General features: G+C 39.3%; 1 protein-coding gene across 2 annotated transcripts in view; it reads left to right on the forward strand.

Moving 5' to 3' along the window:
- Positions 1-10,756: 10,756 nt before the first annotated feature.
- APPL1 (adaptor protein, phosphotyrosine interacting with PH domain and leucine zipper 1) overlaps positions 10,757-23,005 on the forward strand; it is a 46,428-nt gene continuing 34,179 nt past the window's right edge. Inside the window, exons 1-4 of one of the 2 annotated variants that reach the window (XM_027583968.2) lie at positions 10,758-12,924; positions 18,317-18,415; positions 20,079-20,138; positions 21,132-21,203. In XM_027583968.2, coding sequence (XP_027439769.1) covers positions 12,871-12,924; positions 18,317-18,415; positions 20,079-20,138; positions 21,132-21,203 — 285 coding nt within the window. In that variant the 5' untranslated portion in view covers positions 10,758-12,870. Of the gene's footprint in view, positions 12,925-18,316; positions 18,416-20,078; positions 20,139-21,131; positions 21,204-23,005 lie in introns of both variants that reach the window. The other variant, XM_027583969.2, reaches the window with a different exon arrangement.

Genomic DNA, 23,005 nt, shown 5'->3' on the forward strand with positions numbered 1-23,005 from the left:
AGTGGGTCTCCCCGACGTTGACAATGACACTGTGTCAACACATATAGTTCTACCTCACTCTTCAACAGCTGCTTGGCACTCCATCAGGTGGATAAACCATACTTTTTTGAATTATATCCTTGATGATGGGCACTTAGGGTTCTCTCCAACTTTTTAAACTATAATAAACACTATAGCAATGAATACTTTGTACATACATTTTAGCATACATGCAGGAGTATTTCCAAGAAAAATTTCTTTGAAGAGTATATTAGTTTTTGGTAGTGTTGTCATATTTCCTTCTAAGAAATCTTTACCAGTGGACACTCTCACTCAGTCTAGTCCTTGTGAGAACAAGAAAGTTCAGAGCTGGCTAAATCAGACTCAGGTTATCCCCAGACACAATGTTCAAAGACAAAACAGTTTTGGGTTTAGGGCTCTGAGGGGTTCAGGCCAATACTTTAGTGTCATTTAGTCTAAATAATCATTGCAGATTAAATAAGAGTGTCGGCTAACCTGAAGACCTGATGGTTACTTATGTCACTGTTTCCGGAGCATGAATGTTATGGTTCTTATTAACTTAAAAAAAAAAAAACCTTTTGAATCACAGCAAACATTTATTAAACTCCAGCATATCCAAGGGTGCACTAGGTAGCCAGGAGCTGAAATGGTTTCTGTCTTCAAGAAACTGATGATCAAGAAGATAGTAATTAACTTCATTAGGTGTAGCTAACTGAACATAAAAACAAAAAACAAAAAACTTTGTTAGGTGTGAGACCGATTATGGTTCTGTAAAAAAAAAAAAACAATCCTTGTAAAAAAGATTTTACTTTAGTATTTATAGGTAAAATTTCAAGATGTGTGGGTTTTGCTTTACAGTACTTCAGGAAAACAAGAAAACAAAGAAAAAATTAGAGCAAGTGTTACAAGATATTGGTTAAGTGTTGAACTGGAGTGATGGGTGTATGTGGATATAGAGATATAATGATGTGGATTCATTATTCTCTCTACTGTTTGTTTTTTTAAGGTTTTATTTTATTTTTTAAGATTTTATTTATTTACTGGATAGAGAGATAGAGAGCACAAGTAGGCAGAGTGGCAGGCAGAGGGAGAGGGAGAAGCAGGCTCTCTGCTGAGCAGGGAGCCGGACGCGGGACTTGATCCCAGGACCCCAGGATCATGACCTGAGCCCAAGGCAGCTGCACAGCCAACTGAGCCACCCAGGCGCCCCAAGATTTTATTTTTTTAAGTAATCTCTCCACCCAATGTGGGGCTTAAGCTCACAACCCCAAGATGAAATATTTTTTTTTAAAGATTTTATTTATTTATTTGAGAGAGAGAGAATGAGAGAGAAAGAAAGGTCAGAGGGAGAAGCAGGCTCCCTGCTGAGCAGGGAGCCCGATGTGGGACTCGATCCCGGGACTCCAGGATCATGACCTGAGCTGAAGGTAGTCGCTTAACCAACTGAGCCACCCAGGCGCCCTCACAACCCCAAGATTAAGAGTTGCCTGCTATACTGACTGAACCAGTCAGGCACCCCTCTCTCTACTTTTATAAATATAAATAATAAAATAATAAAAATAATAAAATTCTTAGTCTTCTAGGAACACCAATACGTAAAGACAAAATTTCAATATAAGAATATAATAAAGATATATGCACAAGAGCTTATGAAAGCAGAAAAGGGCCCAAATCTGTTTGGGTGAGATTGAGCAGGACTGAGAGTGGGTAAGAGCCCAACTCTCATATCACACTATCTGGATCCAAATTCCAGTACCTCCGCTTTTTAGCCATGTGACCTTGGGCATGTAACTTAGCCTCTCTGTGCTCAGTTTTCTCTATAGTAAAATGGGAATAATTATAGTACCTAATTAAGGATCAAGTGAGATAATTTGCAAAGCCCTCAGAATAGTGCCTGATACGTAGTAAACATTAGACTGTCTGCTATAATTTATTACCATTATCACTGCTATTATGAAGGCTTTTCAGAAATGTTTTGAGGCAGAGATGTTTCAAGAAAAGCAACATAACTTAAGGCCAATCAGGAGTAGGTATGTGTGTGTGTGTGTGTGTGTGTGTTAAGGGGAGGTGGAGGGAGAAAGTTAACGTGATTCCCATATTTCTAGCTTAGGTGACCAGTTGGATAATGACATCATTAACTAAGAAGGGAATATAGATGAGGGAGAGTTTATAACTTGCAAATTGTAATTTTTTAAAAGATTTTATTTATTTGACAGAGAGAGACACAGCGAGAGAAGGAACACAAGCAGGGGAGTGGGAGAGGGAGAAGCAGGCTTCCCGTGGAGCAGGGAGTCCGATGACACGGGGCTCGATCCTAGGACCCTAGGATCATGACCTGAGCCGAAGGCAGATGCTTAACGACTGAGCCACCCAGGCGCCCCTAGAACTTGAAAAATTTTAAGGAAAAAATAATTTAGTAGTTTATCATGTCATTGGTCTATTCATGATTATAACTATTGCCAGTTTCATTTTCATTTTTAATATTTTCTATTTAATTTTGAAACAAACCAAACCTACAGAGAAGTTGCAAGTACAGTACAAACTTTATCTCTCCAATCGTTTGAAGTAGTTGCTGATATGATGCTTCATCACCCCTGCATACTTCAGTGTGTTTTTCCTGCAAGCAAGGACATTCTCCTACACACTCACAAGAAGAGGATCTGAGTCAGGAAATTAACATTGATTTATGGCTATCATCTAACCATCAGACTCCATTCAGTTTTCACCATTGTCCCAAATAGCACACTCTAGAGTAAAAGGATACAGTTCAGAATCACACATTCCTTCAGTTGTGTCTCTTTAGTCTCATTCAATCAGCAACAGATGCTCAGTATTTCCTTGATTTTTCATAACCTGGACACTTTTGAAGGTTACAGTCAACTACTTTGTGGAACATACTTCACTTAAAGTTTGTTTGATGTTTCCTCGTGATTAGGTTCAGGTTAAGCATCTTTGGCAGGATGTCACAGAAATGATGCTATGTTCTTTTCATTATTTGCTCTCAGACAGAACATGACTTCTATTTGTCCCATGTGATGTTTAACTTTGAGCATTTGATTAAGATGCTTCCCCACAGTATGGAGGTTCCTCAAAACGTTGAAAACAGAGCTACCCTACGACTCAGCAATTGCACTACTGGGTATTTACCATAAAGATACAAATGTAGGGGGGCGCCTGGGTGGCTCAGATGGTTAAGCGTCTGCCTTCGGCTCAGGTCATGATCCCAGAGTCCTGGGATCGAGTCCCGCATCGGGCTCCCTGCTCCTTGGGAGCCTGCTTCTCCCTCTGCCTCTCTCTCACTCTCTCTCTCTCTGTGTCTCTCATGAATAAATAAATAAAATCTTTAAAAAAAAAAGGTACAAATGTAGGGATCTGAAGGGGCACCTGCACCCTAATGTTTATAGCAGCAATGTCCACAATAGCCAAACTATGGAAAGAGCTCAGATGTCCATCTACAGATGAATGGATAAAGGAGACATGGTATAGGAGTGCCTGGGAGGCTCAGTCAGATAACTGTCTGTCTTCAGCTCGGGTCATGATCCCGGGTTCCTGGGATCAAACCCCACATCAGGTTCCTTGCTCAGTGGGGAGCCTGCTTTTCCCTCTCCCTCTCTGCTCCCTGTGTTCATGCTCTCTCACTCTCTCTGTCAAATAAATAAATAAAATCTTAAAAAAAGATGTGATATATATGTATATATGTGTGTGTGTATATATATATACATACATATATATATACATACACACACACACAATAGAATACTATTCAACCATCAAAAAATGAACTCTTGCCATTTGCAATGATGTGTATGGAACTAGAGGGTATTATGCTGAGTGAAATAAGTCAATCAGAGAAAGATAATTATCATGATCTCACTCATATGTGGAATTTAAGAAACAAAATAGAGGATCATATGAGAAGAGAGGAAAAAATAAAACAAGACAAGATCAGAGAGTGAGACAAACCATAAGAGACTCTTAATCATAGGAAACAAACTCAGGGTTGCTGGAGGGGAGAGAGGTAGGGGATGGGGTAACTGGGTGATGGGCATTAAGGAGGGCACGTGGTGTAATGAGCACTGGGTGTTATATAAGACTGATGAATCACTGACCTCTACCTCTCAAACTAATAATACACTATATGTTAACTAACTGAATTTAAATAAAAAAAAACACAAAGCACAAAAACAAGGCATGCATGTAATAGCACCATAGAGTTCACTTAACTTTCTCCCTGTCCATATTTGTAATTCCCTTCTCTGACAGTGAGAACTCTGATTTCCATTATCCTCAATATATTTACTTATTTGATGTATCCCCCTGTGTCACCAAACTTGCACTGTTACAACCCTCTCTCTGAAGAGATGCCCTACTCCCTCTGAGGGAAGGAGCTCTGACATCTCAACACTCTGTTCTGAGCCCTTGTAGCTCCCCACCTTGTCCAGACTCCTGCTTCATTTGGCCCCACCTAATGGCTTGAGAACTGAATTATTCAGGAAGGGAAGAGTAAAATCATACAGTTGTTTTTTCACATGAAATCACTGTCTTCTGTTATTAAGACATTGCTTTTGACCCTGTATAGAGAATGTGATTTAGCTAAATCACTGATGTAATTTTTCTTTTAAATCACTATATCTCAAAAAACATGGGGTTTACTTAGGGCAGTGTTAATTGGGCGCCTGGGTGGCTCAGTTGGTTAAGCGACTGCCTTCGGCTCAGGTCATGATCCTGGAGTCCCGGGGTCGAGTCCTGCATCAGGCTCCCTGCTCGGCGGGGAGTCTGCTTCTCCCTCAGACCCTCCCCCGTCTCATGCTCTCTCTATCTCATTCTCTCTCTCAAATAAATAAATAAAATCTTTAAAAAAAAGGACAGTGTTAATTTGTGCGTAATTTATGATATATCACTAATTCACTCAGCTTCTCCAACATTCGTTTCAAATGTGGTTTGTTTCAAATCACAACCTCTATAAAGGTGTTTTTAACCAAAATCAGGGTAAAAGTCAAAATCCTTACATAGGCCACAAGGCTTTATGTGATCTGGTCTCCTCTTCCTCCTCAACCCTCTCCCCTGGCTGCTCCTTTCCTGCCACCCTGGTCTCTATGAAATTCCTTTTTTCATTTGTATTAAGTATAGCAGGCATACAATGTTATATTCATTTCAGGTGCACAACATAGTGATTTGACAATTCTATACATTATACAATGCTCCTCACAAAAAGTGTAGTTACCATCTGTCACCATACAAAGTAATTACAATATTATTGACTATATTCTCTATGCTGTACTTTTCATCTCTGTGACTTATTTATTTTATAACTGGAAGTTTGCATCTCTTAATCCCCTTCACATATCTCTCCCATCTCCCAACCACTCTCCCTTCTGACAACTTCCAGTTTATTCTCTGTATTTATTTGGGTTTTGGTTTTTTGCTTGTTTGTTTGTTCATTTGTTTTTTTAGATTCTCTATATAAATGAATCATGAAATCATATGGTACTGGTCTTTCTCTGAGTTATTTCAATTAGCATTATACCTTCTCAGTCCATCTATGTTGTCACAAATGGCAAGATCTCACTCTTTTTTATGGCTTATTCTGTTTATCATATATATATATATATATCTTTTTTATCCATTCATCTATCATTGGACACTTAGGTTGCTTCCATATCTTGGCTCTTGTAAATAATACTGCAATGAACAGAGGGGTACATATATCTTTTTGAATTGGTATTTTATTTTCTTTGATATCCTTAGATATCTTAGATATCTATCTTAGGTATCTTTGTTAGATACCCAGTAGTGTGATTACTGGATCATATATTTCTAATTTTGATTTTTTGAGGAAACCCCATCCTGTTTTGTGCAGTGGCTGCACCAATTTACATTCTCACCAACAGAGCATGAGGGTTCCCTTTTCTCTACATCCTCACCAACACTTGTTATTTCTTTTCTTTTTGATACTAGTCATTCTGACAGGTGTGATGTGATATCTCATTGTGGTTTTGATTTGCATTTCCCTAATGATTAGTGATGTTGAGCAACTTTTCATGCGTCTGTTGGCCATCTGTATGTCTTCTACACCAAAGTAAACGTTTTGCACAGCAAAGGAAACCGTCAACAAAACAAAAAGACAACCTACAGAATGGGAGAAGATATCTGCAAATGATTTCTCTGTTAAGGGGTTAATATCCAAAACATATAAAGAACTTATACAACCCAACACCCAAAAAAACCCAAAAAGTCCAATTAAAAAATGGACAGAGGACCTGAGTAGACATTTTTCCAAAGAAGGCATACAGATGGCCAACAGACACATGAAATGATGCTTTATGAAATTCTTAAAACAGCGCCACTCCTGCCTTAGGGCTTACGGCCTCTGCCCTGGTGGTTCCTCTTCCTGGAACACTTTCTCCCCAGATGTCCCCATCACTCACTCCAGTGACTCCTTCAAGTTTTTGTTCAGATCTCACTTTCTCAATGAACCCCACTCTGATGAGCCTGTTTAAAATCGGAACTGCCTCCAACCCCATTTTCCCTGTCCTATTTTTCACAACACTTAACCACTTTCTAATATACTATGCTTTTTTTTTTTAAGATTTTATTTATTTGACAGAGAGAGACACAGTGAGAGAGGGAACACAAGCAGGGGGAGTGGGAGAGGGAGAGGCAGGCTTCCCGCGGAGCAGGGAGCCCGATGCGGGGCTCGATCCCAGCACCCCAGGATCATGACCTGAGCCGAAGGCAGACACTTAACGACTGAGCTGCCCAGGCACCCCCTAATATACTATGCTGTTAATACTACTTATTATGTTTATTTTCTATTGTCTGCCTTTGTTCCCACCATCCCCACTAAACTGTAGCTCCACAAGGGCAGGGATTTTTAATATTTAGTTGAATAAGCAAATAAATAAATATTTACCTAATAAATATTTGTTGAAGACAGCCATTTCCTGAAGCAGTTTGAATCCCAAAACTAAATTCAGAGCACCATCTAGTGTTCTTGGAAGGAGGTGCTTGCTATTTAACTCTGAGACTTATTTACATTAGCCATGGGATAAACAGTACTGACTTAATCAATTCGCACTTACTCTATTTTTTACTGTCCTCTGTGGTTTTGTGAAAATTAAAATTTTTTAATGATTAAACAGTCATGGGACACATTGACTTCTCTAAGAGTAATCTCTTCTTCACTGACTTGCCTGTTGTTCCCCAGAATTCCTCGGGGTTAAAAGTGTCAGGAAGGTCTGATGTCTTTTAGCCTTTAGCGCATCTCTCCTTCCCCACTTCTAAAAAACCCCCCAAAATATAAAAATAGGATAATAACCTTTCCTTTTTTGGTATCTACACCATTTCTCCAGAAAAATCACAATATATATTTGTTGATTTAAAAATTTTTGTTTTGGCCACAAAAGCCCCTAAATCAAAGTGATAAAATGCTAGCAAGGGTAATGGGAATATTGTTTAAAATAGTATCAGGATTCGCTAGGATAATGAGCACTGTCTTCTGATTTAGAAAATATTGGTTTCTTTAGATATGATGAAGAGGAAAAAGGAAAAAGGAAAAGGAAAGGAAAGGAAAAAGGAAAGCTGCTTTAAAAGCATTAAAGGGGGCGCCTGGGTGGCTCAGATGGTTAGCGTCTGCCTTCAGCTCAGGTCATGATCCCAGGGTCCTGGGATCGAGTCCCGCATCAGGCTTCCTGCTCAGCGGGAAGCCTGCTTCTCCCTCTGCTTCTCTCTCTCTCTCTGTCTCTCATGAATAAATAAATAAAATCTTTTAAAAAAAAAGCATTAAAGGGGCAGGGCACTTGGGTGGCTCAGCCAGTTAAGGGTCCAACTTTTGATTTCCACTCAGGTCACGGTCTCAGGATTGTAAGATTGAGTAAGTAGGGTTCCACCCTCAAAGGGGAGTCTGCTTCTCTCTGCGGGGGTGGATGGGCACCCCCGCATACACACTCTCTCTCTGAAATAACTAAATACATCTTTAAAACATTTAATATTTGGGGTGCCTGGCTGGCTCAATCAGAAGAGCATGTGACTCTTGATCTCGGGGTCGTGAATTCAAGCTCCATGTTGGGTGTAGAGATTACTTAAATAAATAACCTTTTAACAGTAAATAATGAAAAGTATAATTAGCTCATTTTTACTGAATGCTTATTGTCCCCAGCACTATTCTGAAAGTTCATTATCATCTTTACAACCCTATCATGTAAATTTTCTATATTGAACCCCAAATTTCAGGTGATGTCATGGAGACACAGAGAAGTTAAGTAACTTGACAAAAGTCACAGAATTAGTAAAGAGTAGGGCCAGGATTCAAAGCCAGCTAGGCTGGCTCCATAGGCCATGTCCATGAGCTCATGCCCATGGTTTTATCCAAGAAATGAACGACGCTGTTTTGTTTCAAAGTTCTTGGCTTGGTCAAAGAAATTAATTTATTAATGTCCTCATCTTCCAAAAAGGAATCAAGGCAACCATAACCAAAATGAAGGCATATACAATTATCCTAAAACTAAAATTTTATTCTTTTCACAGTTTTATTCTTTTCACAGTTAAGAATAAAATTTTATTCTGGGCGCCTGGGTGGCTCAGTTGGTTAAGCGACTGCCTTCGGCTCAGGTCATGATCCTGGAGTTCCGGGATCGAGTCCCGCATCGGGCTCCCTGCTCAGCAGGGAGTCTGCTTCTCCCTCTGACCCTCTTCCCTCTCGTGCTCTCTCTCATTCTCTCTCTCTCTCAAAAATAAATAAATAAAATCTTTAAGGAAAAAAAAAAAAAAAGAATAAAATTTTATTCTTTTCATACTTATAGAATTTGCCTTTCTAAGGATTTATGTTTTGGCCACAATTTACATTCAACGGATACTGTGGCAAAGATCAAAAGCAACATTGACATCAAGATCAAAGGCAGAGGGTGGTGTGCAGAAGCACAGTGAAGATCAGTTGGTCCTTGCTGCCCAACCAACTTAGAGCTTTTGATTCTACCTTCCAATTGTCCAAAGCTTCCCCCAACTCTACTGTTTCAGAGTAGATGGAAGTGACTCAAGTTCCCCAAATACCAATTAATGTACTCATTTCTTGAATTTGACTCATTTCAGCTGGATGTTAGAAAACAACTGAGTTATTAAAGTGAGTCGCATTAAGGAGTGATTTATTAGGTAATATCCAGAATTATTTGCATTATACGTTATGAATATGAATACCTCTGTTTCAGATTGATGGAGTTTTTAAGGGGATATGTGAGTAGGAGGATTCCCAAGCTCTCTCAGGTGATTCTGGAAATGGTATCCCTCTCACCAGCCTCAACTGGAACCAAAAACTCTTTTCCTGAATGTTTACATGACTCTTTAAATTTTCTAAAATACAAGCTTATTTGGGAAAAGGAAATGGTTATTCTCCATTTTTAAAAATATTTTAATTAGTTAATTAATTTATTTTTTAGAGAGGAGGGAAGGGGCAGAAGGAGAGAGAGATTGCCCAGCACCAAGCCCCAAGTAAGGCTTGATCTCACAATCCTTAGATAATGACCTGATCTGAAATCAAGAGTTGGACACTTAGCTGACTGAGCCACCTGGGCACCCCAAGATTTTATTTTTAAGTGATCTCTACGCCCAACGTGGGGCTTGGACTAATAACCCTGAGATCAAGAGTCACATGCTCTACCAACAGAGCCCAGGTGCCCCTGGTTATTCTCCATTTTGGATAGAGATTTTCAACATGTGCTTTGAAGATTATCTTTGAACTCATCTGGGGAGATTCCCAGCCCCACCTCTGACCTACTGCATCAGAATCTCCCAGCTGGCTCAAGAATCTGTACCCTAACAACCTCCCCAAGGTAACTTTTGCGTGTGCATGAGTTCGGTAACCACTAATATATGGGGTAATTTTGAAAAGTAAAGCACCAGCATCATCTGGGTTGTTGGGTTCTTTCCTATTATAGACCATAGATCAGAACTTCAAGGAGTATCATGTAAAAACCTAATTATAAGATCAAATATAATTCTAGGAGGCTAATAATTAACAAATCTATTTACAAGATTATATGTCTTTTGTTGTAAATTATATGGAAACATCTCAATGAATTATATGTGTGAAATATCTCAAAGAATTCTTTAGTGGGTGTTGTTTAATCCTGCCTTGCCTTCCATAAAATTAACCAGCTGGCCAAAGTTTTTACTATCCTACCCATAGGAGTTGCCAGTAACCCTTGAGGCATTTTCTTTTCTTTCTTAAAAAATTTTGTTTATTTTTTAAAAAGATTTTATTTATTTATTTGACAGAGTGAGACACAGCGAGAGAGGGAACACAAGCAGGGGGAGTGGGAGAGGGAGAAGAGGCATTTTCTGAACAAGCCTCATTTCCTATATAAAAGGAACTGAGCTTGGTCAACTGCACAAAATTTAGGCTGATTAAAGTGGTTACCAAAGGAGACTGTGAATTCTGTAGTTTTAGAAATGTTTTAAAATAGTAAATACAATCATTTTTTTGGATGAGGAGAGTGTACAATAAATAGCCTAAGGATAGAGGATGCAAAAAGAAGGCCTGGTAAGATTCTTTCTAGTTTTACAATTTGACTAAACTGCTTCTCCATCCAACTGAATATCAACTTGTGTATGTTTGTTTCATTTTTAAGATTTTATTTATTTGACAGAGAGAGACACAGCGAGAGAGGGAACACAAGCAGGGGGAGTTCTGCGGAGCAGGGAGCCCAATGCTTGATCCCAGGACCCTGGGATCATGACCTGGGCTGAAGGCAGACGCTTAACGACTGAGCCACCCAGGTGCCCCTGTTTGTTTCATTTTCTAAAGCCCCTCCCAGATGTTTCATTTTTTTAATTGCCTAAACCTGGCAAGAATTTCTTGCCACTCCCTGATAGCTGCTTGAGAATCCTTTACAAAAATAGTTTACATGCGCAGAAATACAAAAAAGGAAACCATTTAACTTGATGATAATACACCACCCAGATAACTCAAATACCTAACAGAAATTTTCATTGAATTGTTTGGTTTGGCCAAGTTAACTGGCCAAACCCCTTCAGTTACAACATATAATTACTCTTCTTTCTTACACTTGTTTGTTGATCCTTATCAATTGCTACAACATTTCCTCTCCTTCATTTATAAGCTAAACCCCATAGTTCAACCAAGAAGGTCAATTACCTTGAAAAGGTTGCATGTCACTGTGCTGACAGAGTAGAAAACAAATATCAAAGGAAAGAGTTGGGCTGCTGCAATCTGTTGGATGCTGAGTACTTTGAAGCAGCCCCGAACCCGTAACACTAAGGAACTGATTCCAAGCCACCTTTCAAAAACTAAAAATCTCCAGAAGGGTGAGTAGTTGATAAACAATTTAAGGGGGGAACTCTTATTTAAAGCTTATAACACTAAGGATAATTCTGTGAAACGATATTGCAATCTACTTGGTAAAACTCTTAAAAGCAGATTTTTTATCTTTTCTTCAAGAGATCATGGGAATATCTAGCGTTTTAGTTTAAAATATGTAACTTCCTTTCCTGGTCCCATATTTGGGTTTGTTCTACTGTATCTGGATTTGTTCCAGCATATCTGTGGAAGCAGGCAACTAATAATCTTTACTCAGCATTTCTTATATTTCTTGGATGAAAATGGAATGGATTGATTGGATTAATGGCTAGAGCTTTATTTATTTTAAAGATTTTGTTTTCTTAAGTAATGTCTACACCCGATGTGGGGCTCAAACCCACAACCCCAAGATTGAGAGTTGCATACTTTACCAACAGAGCCAGCCAGGTGCCCCTAATTGTTAGAATTTTACAAGGCACTTGGGATTTCGCCATTTTCTTTGTATACCGACGAAAACTTCTTATAACTCTACAGAAAAATAAATGAGGCAGTGTGAGGTTGGGAAAGAAGGACAGAGAACTAGGAGTTCTAATCCAGACCAGGTTCTGGAATTAGAGCTTCACTTTTCTCTACTGTAAAATTAGAGGCTGAAGAAGCTATTTAAAGCTTCTTCCAAAACTTCTTGACCTAACAGAAATGCTTATCAGTTACCGACATAACTAACCAGTGTATCCTGATTTTTAAAACATGTTTTCATTTGTGATTTAAAAGAAATATGGAAGTCTGAATTAAGGCAGATAGCCCTTCAAGGCCAGGTAAGAACTGATGAATTGACAACAAAGTCATGTTTTGAATTTAATATACTGATACCCAAGTGCCCAGAAAAATAATTGCTAGTCTACTGTCCGTGAATCTACTGGAAAGCCCTGTTAATGACACAACTTGGGATTTCACAGACATCTGAGTTAGCCAGCACCATTCTGCTGGAGGGTGGGGAGTAGACTGGACGCTCTAGGCAGGGTTAGGAACGTTATAATTTAAGCAACTAAAGAAAGGCCCCCGGCAGTAGGGCCTCTTCCGTGGTCGGTGATGAGGTCTCGCAGCGGGAGAAGCAAAGCCGCCCCAAACTCCCAGGGTGGTCCTCCTCAAACGAGGCTCTGGTTCCCGGAAACGTTCGCCAATATGTATGTGGAGGGGTAGACGGCCCCCTACAATTTACATCAAAACGCGCGCGCAGGGTTGATGGGCGCTGCCTGCGCCGCCCCAAGGCCGCTGCTCACCGCAGAGCCCCGCGCCGCGGAGAAACCTCCGGGCCAGCCCTCCCGCGCTGACGGGCGTCGCCGCGAGCCAATGGGCGCGCTGGGAGGCGGGGCAGCGAGGCCGAGGGGGCGGGATTTCCCGCGCGGCCGCTCGGCTCCTGGCAAGAGCGGCGCGGACAGCGACGGCGGCCGCGCCTGCAAGAGAGGGCGGGTCGGGGTCAGCTGCTACAGGCGGGCGGGCGGGCGCGGGGAGCTGTGGGCGGCTGCTGTGTCTCCTGCCGCCGCCCTCCCTCCGCCACGATGCCGGGAATCGACAAGCTGCCCATCGAGGAGACGCTGGAAGATAGTCCGCAGGTGAGGCGCGAGCGGTGGCACGAGGCGAGGGGAAGAGCAGGGCGGGCCGACCCCAGGCCTGGCGCCGCGGCCGCCGCAGGTGCTCGTTCTGGCCCAGGTGGGCGCCGTCGCCCTGTGTCCCCGCCCGTCGCGGGCCGCGCCCCGAGCCGCCGCGGCCCGGCTGCCAGCCCGAGGCCCGCGTGGGCCTGCGCGGCTGGGCCGAGAGGCACGCGCGGAGTCTGGGACGTCGGCTGGCGGCGACCGAACCTCCGCCGCCTTCGCTCGTGGGCTCGGCGTTCACGTACGTTCGCGGGGCTCCCTTGTATTTGACGAACGGTGCGTTTTTATCGCCGTCATGTAAGGTCATAAATTCCAGTCCTGGGATTTCCTCCCCGAAGGTCTCTTCGGAGGAAGTGCAGAAGGAGAAAAAAAAAAACAAACCCGTAGACTTATTCCGTAATTTCTGAGCAAGCTAGGGAAGGAAATGGATAGTTTTTCTTCGGGAGATGCTGGAAGGCTGCTGATTTACCCGCATGGAGAGTCACCGGCAAAGCCGGTCAGGTGCCTCGGAGCCTCCCCGTGGACTGTGTCCAGTGTCGTGGCCGCGACTGTATCCGCTGTCGCTCGAGCTGTGCACGGCTTCTGATGGATGGCGCCTTCGTGGCTCCGCGACTACTGCGCGGAATGATGCAGACTTGGCCCTAATAAACTCATCAAAATAAAAGCCCCGTGTTTCTTGCTTTGGGGGTGATGCTAGTGTGGTTGCTCTAGCCTCAGACAGTCTAGGGAAACGTAACAATTTACGTGTTCAGTATTGAAGAACGAAATCAGTTACATTAAAAACATGTTGGTAGGCGCTGTAACTTGCATTGAGAAACATCATCCCTTGAGCCTGTCTTTTAACACAACAATTTAAGCGATTTAAGACGATGTTGCTGGTTGGCTACCTTCGAAATGGTGTTCATTCAGAACTACAGTTGCACACATTTCATATGTGTCTTGATGGTTTAATATGGCCCCAAAAGATGAGGAAGAAGGGGCTAGATCCCCCGGCCTGTGTGACGTCTGTCATGACTTCTGCCAATTTTAATTGCCAGGTGGAAGTCAGGCTCTGATTGTGGAACTGATTCCGCCCCCCCGCCCCCCAGGCGGAAAGTTATCTTCACAAGCCAGTTGTTTGCTGTAATGTTCTCTTACCAGCCTAAACTGACACAGAAACCCCACATCTTGGTTTATCTTGACTGCCAGGATAGCTACTTCAAATTCTTAATGATTTCTATAGTGTAAAGTTAGAAGCTACATTTGTTTCAGATGTTTTGTAAAAATTTTGTGGCATGTATTGGTCAGGTGCACTTTGTCATTTTACTACTATTATATAAGACTCAACAGGTTGCTTTACCTTTTCTTACCTGGCCTGGTTTTTATAGCCCATAAATATTATACATAGTCCAGAATGGGTAGCACGGTGCTCTCGCCAGTACTTGTGAAGAGTATATGATCTGACTCATCAGACTAATTTCTTGAACTTTTCACACAGTTTACAACTTGAGCATTCATTTGTTTTTTTACAAGTGCATGCCATATTAGTTTTATAGTAATTTTTAATGAAGACAGCTACCTTGATAGTCTTTCAATTTCTGTAAGTAATAATTTGAACTAGGTAATATTTACTTGGAAAAATTAGTTGGGACAAATGAGATTTAGAAAGGGAAGATGCTTGGAAGTAATTCTTAGGGAGAACTTGTGGTAGCATGGAAAGCCCTGGATTCTGGGATTTGGGATGGAGTTTTAGTCTTCACTGCCACTTCACTTGCTTTAGGGAAAGTCAGTCAACTTCTGTGAATCTCAGGGGTTATAGTGAATGTTTTTATTTTTGTACCTGATTATAAAAATCATAGTTACGCGCTTAAGAAAAATTAGAAGGTATAGAAATAGTTACCTGTCTTGCACCCAGCAACAAACCCTGTTAACAGTTTTCCTCGTTTTCTCTTATATATTTTAATGTATTTGAAGTTATATTGTGCATAACAATTTTTATTCTGCTTTAACTTAACATTGTAGTGTAAGTATGTTCACATATTAAATCTTGAGTTAAAAAAATTGAAAGCTACATGTTTCCTTAAGTGACTTAACAGTTGTCCTACTGTTGGACTTTGAGAGTTTTCCACAAGTTTTGTTTTTATATATAGGACTGAGGTTAATGCTTTGGGGCATAAATTTTTCTTCTCATTTGGACTGTTTATCTAGGATAGAGTCCAAGAAGTCAAATAACAAATGAGTATGAAAACTTTTAAAGCTCCTGATATAGATGAGTTTTTATTTAGATCATTTGATCCTAATCAAAAGTGTCCTGTCACCATAGCATTCACCCTCCCCAATGCCTATCACCCAGCCACCCCATCGCTCCCGCCCCCCACCACTCCAGTAACCCTCAGTTTGTTTCCTGAGATTAAGAATTCCTCATATCAATGAGGTCATATGATACATGTCTTTCTCTGACTTATTTCGCTCAGCATAACACCCTCCAGTTCCATCTACGTCATTGCAAATGGCAAGATTTCATTCCTTTTGATGGCTGCATAATATTCCATTGTATATATATACCATATCTTCTTTATCCATTCATCTGTCGATGGACATCTTGGCTCTTTAAAAAAAAAAAAAGAATTTATCCCTTATATGAAACCTGGGGAAAAAAAACTATTTTAAGTGTAAAAAAAAGTGTCCTGTCAATTTCTATGTAAAAAAGTTAGAGCCTGGAGTCATGGAAGACTATCCTAAATTGCAGTTACCCATTTTAGTTTTGATTTATAGTAAGTATTAAAATAGAGGGCTATTTGCAAGTTCAAATCTAGTTGATTGGACATAAACATCTTTAGAATTGTCTCCCATTCTGCAAAAGATAGTATTTATTGAGATAGGAAGTCTTTAAGGCTACACTAGATGTCTTGTCCAAAAATAGATGTTGTTTTGAAAATCTGGAGCAAAATGAAACTGCTGGTTAATAAGAACAGATACGATCTTTTAAAAATCGATTTTATGTGTAGGTAAGTGTGATTCATTAGTGCTAGAACTGTGAAGATAATGTCTAGTTCCAACTGGAGATTTTTCTTTGACATAATATGGAATATTCACAGATAATGAGACATACTCTTTTTCTTTTTCCACATCTTAACATGCCTGATAGTGAGATAGATGCCCCTCTACAGTTGATGATTTATTTGTAGTTGGTTGCAAATGTCCACACATGGTTGTTTCTCCTAGTGGCATGACTGGTCAAGTGCAGCCTTTCAGCATTCAACAACTCAACTTAACCACTTGAAGGACCATCAGTCCTGTTTGTTGTCTGAAAATATTCACCATCAAAATTTGTTGAATGGGTATCAGTGGTTTGGAAGAAGATATTGGGGACAAGAGTGGAACACTTCTAAGAAATACTTGTCACCCCCCCATGGCACAGAATAATAGTGGATGAGAAAACATGGATATTGATGCTTCTAATGTCAAAAAGTGACTCACAAGAATTGAACTCTGAAGAAATATTAGGATAATATTAAATTTTATGCAGTTTGTGTTTTCCTTTTATGTTCAAAGGAGTTGTATATAAAATTCTGTCTAAAGGTTCATTTCCACAAATATAAAGTCAAAATTGCAAGACATAAGAAAACCTCAAATCATAGCCTAATTGCTGGCATTGTTTTTAGTAGTATTTAAAAATGGTGCAGGGGTGCCTGGGTGGCTCAGTTGGTTAAGCATCTGGTTAAGCATCTGACTTTTGGTTTTGGCTCAGGTCATGATCTCAAGGGTTGTGGGATCCAGCTCCGTATCAGGCTCCATGCTCAGAGGGGAGTCAGCTTGCAGACTCTCCCCTTGTCCCTCCTCCCACTCATGTGCACTCTCTCTCTCAAATAAATAAATAAGTAAATAAATCTTTAAAAATGGCGCAGTTCACAGTGGAAGTCATCATAGATTCAATGAAATGGTATCATATTGATGTACTTTTATAAGGTGCTAACTGAATATTATTAGTTTTAAATAGGGGACCTGTTTTAACACTGGGGCTAAGGAGATCTTTTTAATTTAAATCCACTACAGGTTTTTGCATAAATGTGTAATTCCTTGAATTAGAATAATAATTTTGGGGAAACAAAAAATGACAGATTTTTCTTAAGAATGGCACTAGTCAAACAAGGTTTCTTGATGTTTTCTTTTTTACATCTTAAAATATCACTGTGGGGAATAGGAGGAGGGGCACAGAGCTAAAGAATGAAAAGATTCTGTCAGATCTAAATCTCTGGAGCATGGGAAATAGAGGACTGACAACATGGATTTCATATATGGACATAATTTTGTGCCCTCTTTTTTTTTTTTTAAACCATGTTGACTTAGCTTCCTTTTCTGAAAATAGGAAGCTAAGGAATAAGTTGATTTTTTTTTTTTAAACCACCTTCTAAGAATGAACTATTTGTAGAATAAAAATATAAGGTCATCTTTTAGATTTTAAATAGCAGTTATCTCAATAGTTGGTATTTTAATTCTTTCTTTGCCTTTGGGATATGAAAAGGTGAGTATGCGTGCCTTCTTGATATGCTGAGTTTCCTTATCTCTGATCCTTTTTATTGACAGTCTTAACGTTTACTTACTTTACAAATTTTCCCCTTAAAATGAAGGGAAAATGCTTATTGCGTTAAAAAAAATATGCCTAACAATATAGATAAGGAAGAAGAAGAAGAAGAAAAAAACCCCTCAAATTCTGTACTCATAAAATCCAAGTTAGCATTTACTAGGCCATGTTGGGGATGGGTACCATGTTATTATTTTGGATTAAGGTGGGGAGGGGTTTGGGATTACTACAAGAGCCCATGGAAAAAGAAATAATACTGAGTTATCCTGAAATAAGATCTCTAGAATATTTATACATGGAATACTGTTAATTTAGCCTGGGACATTTTTGTTGATTTGTTCTTAGTTTAATTAACAGACTTTTTAATTCATAAAAATATACCTTTGTTGTTCCTTTTAAAGTTTATGTGATGGGGGTGCCTGGATGGCTTAGTCAGTTAAGCGTCCAACTCTTGATTTTGGCTAAGGTCATGATCTCAGAGTTGTGGGATGGAGCTGTGCTGGGATGCTTGAGATTCCCTCTCCCTCTGCCCCCACCCCTAAAAAAATAGAAATATTGTGTGATGTAGTTGGAAAATCCCTCCATTTTAGTGAAGTGAAATTGAGAACAAAGAACCTCAACATTGCCACTACAATACTATTTTGGCATTACTATCAAAAGAGAGAAAATAGGTTAAAACTCAGAATTATTAGAGCTCCAATATCCTAGGATTTTTCCTTCCTTTAGAAAATAATTTTCTATTTGATTTATATAATGGTTAATGTAAACTTACTGCTTTATTTTATACAGACAAGGTCTTTACTGGGTGTATTTGAAGAAGATGCTACAGCTATTTCCAACTATATGAACCAGTTGTATCAAGCTATGCATCGGATTTATGATGCACAGGTAAAAACCTAAAGGCTGACTGCTTTTTTTAAATGACTCATTAAGCCCGTGAGGACAGATCTAGCTAGTGTCTGCCTTGTTTACTGGTGCCTAGCCCTATCCTGGGCTCATAGTAATATCTGTTGAGTGGATGCATGAACTTTTAAGTATTTTGTATTAGAGCTAACATTCCAATTACTAGTGTGTAGTTTGTAGCTCTTCAAAAGATACAAAGATTGAAGCATCTTCCTCTCTCTACCCAAACACAGTAAGAGCTTTCTTACTGAAACTCACTGATCGTGATCTTTGCCTAAGATTCCATTTTGTCACCAGTGTTTTTCCTAATTGTGCTTTTAATTTTATGGAACACTTCCCCCTTTTTGAGTAAAGGAATGAAAGTAGTTTATGTTTAGTGAGAAGCAGATAATAAAAATGAGATTTAACTCTGGGTACTGGGAGATGAATTTAAGAAGGAGATGACTAGATTTTTTTGTTGAGCAGGTTTAAGATTTGAGGCTATGTTTATGTAACTTAATTATAAGCCTTAACAGCAGCCTGGTTTCTGTGATAAGCTTTCTTTGGGATTAATTAGGTATACAAGTTTTTTTCCCCCCTTTCTCATTTTATCTCCTTTCTGGCTTTCTGGACTCACATTTTCATTATGTACTAAAAATTTGCTGTGAGGGGTGCCTGGGTGGCTCAGTCAGTTAAGGATCCAACTCTTGATTTTGGTTCAGGTTATGATCTCAGGGTTGTGAGGTCAAGCCCCCACATCAGGCTCCGTGCTCAGCTCCGAGTCGGCTTGGGATTCTTTCTCTTCTTCTGCCCCTCTCCCAATTCATGTGCGTGTATACTTTCTCTCTGTAAATAAAATCTTTTAAAAAAAGAATTAAAAAGTTGCTCTGATAGTTTTTAATTTTTTTCCTTGTGATTGGTCTCTCAAGATTTGAGGCCTGGGTGGCTCAGTTGGTTGAGCGACTGCCTTCGGCTCAGGTCATGATCCTGGAGTCTCGGGATCAAGTCCCGCATCGGGCTTCCTGCTCGGCGGGAAGCCTGCTTCTCCCTCAGACCCTCCCCCTTCTCATGCTCTCTCTCTCTATCTCATTCTTTCTCTCAAATAAATAAATAAAATCTTAAAAAAAAAAAAAAGATTTGAGTCCTGACCACAGAGATTACTATGTAAAAGAAATGTTACATTTGTCATTATATTCATCACTGGGGGGAAAAAAACTTGAAAGTATTTCCTTCATATGGCTATGTTGCTGTATTATATGACTAGGCTAACCATATTTTAGTTGTATGTTATTAAATGCATTGATATAGTTTCAGCATCTAGAGAGAGGAATGATTTGTCATTAATGAATCTTTTAAGATTATGCTAAGATTATGTACAGTTCTAGCTTTAAAGCTTTAACAATATTTAATGCTGAGTTTTATTAGTTAAAGCATACACCTAGAACACTGCTGAATTCCTTGATGGTATCAATTGATTCATGGTATGAGTTTCCCTTTAAAGTGCTTTAATGGTAGTTCCCTTTCCAGTGATTTAATGAGGGGTTTAGAGAACATGTTTGTATAGCATTTTTGTTAAGTGAAAAACAAAAGTGGTATAGGTATCTTCAACTAAAACTTTTTCTTAATCAGTAATATTGTGTTAATTTGAATGCTGATTTTTCCCCCACAGAATGAATTAAGTGCAGCAACGCACCTGACTTCAAAACTTTTAAAAGAATATGAAAAACAGGTATTGTACATGAAAATTTTAAAAGCATAATTTAAAATATGCAGTGATACAGTATCTGTATAAATAGAATTGCTCATCAAGAATCCTAAGCTTTGGGCGCCTGGGTGGCTCAGTTGGTTAAGCGACTGCCTTCGGCTCAGGTCATGATCCTGGAGTCCTGGGATCGAGTCCCACATCGGGCTCCTTGCTCAGCAGGGAGTCTGCTTCTCCCTCTGACCCTCTTCCCTCTCGTGCTCTCTATTTCTCATTCTCTCTCTCAAATAAATAAATAAAATCTTAAAAAAAAAAAGAATCCTAAGCTTTTTTGAATTCATAGAAAGTAATTTTGATATGCTGTTGAAATTCCATTATAGCTAATTTTAACTAATCTTAGGTATAAGTTATTTAATTGACTTATCTTTTCACAAATGAAGAAACTGAGGCTTACTCATTATATTGCTGGTTATTGGAGGAATTGGAGCTAAACAAATCTTTGAAGTTTAGTATGTGCATTCCTATAATATGTTAATTAGTTGCTTAGCAAACATTTTAAGTAATGTTTACTAATTATATGAATTACACTCTTTTATTAAGTGACATTTTTAGAGCTTATTCAAAATTTTGGAAGTTTTTAAAAGTTTCAGTCAATCCTTGAACAACATGGGTTTGAACTGCATGGGTCCACTTATTCATGGATTTTTTGATACAGTACAGTAAATATATTTTTTCTTATAATTTTAACATTTTCTTTTCTCTAAAAGTTTATGAAAATACAGTACATAATGTAATAAATAAAATATGTGTTAATCAACTGTTTACATTACTGATAAGGCTCCCATCAACAGTAGGCTAGTAGTTAAATTTGGGGAAGTTAAAAGTTATATGTGGGGGTCGGCCCTTCTAACTCCCATGTGTTTTGAGGGTCAGCTATTTTTAAAAATGTAAATTACAGCATCATTTACAGAAGACATACAGCACTGGACCTTTACCTCATCTCTCTTTCTCATTTTTCAGCGTTTTCCGTTGGGGGGTGATGATGAAGTTATGAGCTCTACTTTGCAACAGTTTTCCAAAGTTATAGATGAGGTAAGTGCTTATTTTATTTTGCTTGAGTAAGTGGTCTTATAATTAAGTTATTCAAGTTGTTTAGCTTTTATTGGGAACTTGTATTATGATTACATGAGCAAATCTCTATAATAAAAGGTTACTATTTAAAGAAAGACCTTATTTCTGTATTAGTGTCTGTTTCATATCTTAGTGACTGTCTCATAAAAATAGTACTTTGTCTGATTAAAACAAATTGTTTTCGGGTATAAGCATAGAGGTGTGCTCTCTCTCCTCCCAGTCCATGTCCTTCAACCTTTCACTGTTCTATTTGCTGTAGGCAGGGAGGGAAGAATTAAACTATGAGATACAGCTAAGTTCTGGATCATTTTTTAATGATTTGTTCTGATGACTGGTTAGAGAAATTAAGGGCTGATATTGGCTGTCTGGGATGGAAGGAATAATAAACTGAATGGTAAAATGTTGTTAGGAGGAAGAAGGGTGGTGAGAGCTATTTGGGGAGTCCATTACTCTTCTCAACTAGGGCAATGAAAGCTCTTCTTTTCACATGAACCATTAGATAGTTCTGTCTTTTCTGGTCCCCTAACTGAAAAAGTAATTTTTTGAAATATTTTAATAACTCACTGTAGCAAAATATTGTTACAGTGGAGCAATATAAAGAAATATTTATAGGAAATGGAATATTTTTATTGTGGTAAAATATACATAAAATGTCTCCCTGCTTACATTTATACACTCACAGTGTTGTGCAACCATCACCACCGGTGCCAGAACATTTTCATACTCCTCCCAACGGAAACCCTGTGGCCATTAAGCAGTCACACCTCCCTTCCCCTCCCTTCAGCTCCTGGCAACCACAGATCTACTTTCTATCTGTATGGATTTGCCTGTTTTGGATATTTCATATAAATGGACTTACACATTTGTGGATTTTTGTGTCCGTCTTCTGTAGCATAATGTTTTCAAGGTTTGTCTGTGTTGTAGCATGTATCAGAATTTCATTCCTTTTTGGGGTGAATAAAATTCCATTGTTTGAATATACCACTTTTTATTTATCCATTGATAGTTGATGGACATTTGAGTTGTTTTCTACCATTTGGCTAGTGGGAATAGTGCTACAGTGAGGGTTTGTGTACAAGTTTTTGTTTTTTCTTTTTTTTTCTGGAACACCAATATTCATTTCTTTTGGGTATATAATCAAGAGTGGGATTGCTGGGTCATACAGTAACTTTATGTTTAGCTTTTTTTTTTCTGCTATTTTTTTCTTTTTGCATTTTTTTTCTTTTTATTAACATATAATGTATTATTTGTTTCAGGGGTACAGGTTTGTGATTCATCAGTCTTACACAATTCACAGTGCTCACCATAGCACATACCCCCCCAATGTCCATCACCCAGCCACCCCATCCCTCCCATCCCCCTCCACTCGAGGAAACCTCAGTTTGTTTCCTGAGATTAAGAGTCTCTTACGGTTTGTTTCCCTCTCTGGTTTCATCTTGTTTCATTGTTCCCTCCCTTCCCCTATGATCCTCTGCCTTGTTTCTCAAATTCCACATATCGGTGACATCATATGATAATTGACTTTCTCTGATTGACTTCTTTCGCTCAGCATAATACCCTCTAGTTCCATCCACTTCATTGCAAATGGCAAGATTTCATTTTTGTTGGCTGCATAATATTCCATTTTGTGTGTGTGTGTGTGTGTGTGTGTGTGTGTGTGTGTGTGTGTGTGTGTTTGTGTGTGTACACCACATCTTCATTATCCATTCATCTGTTGATGGACATCTAGGCTCTTTCCATAGTTTGGCTATTGTGGACATTGC

Source organism: Zalophus californianus, chromosome 1 (assembly GCF_009762305.2).
Source record: "Zalophus californianus isolate mZalCal1 chromosome 1, mZalCal1.pri.v2, whole genome shotgun sequence".
Lineage (NCBI taxonomy): Eukaryota > Metazoa > Chordata > Mammalia > Carnivora > Otariidae > Zalophus > Zalophus californianus.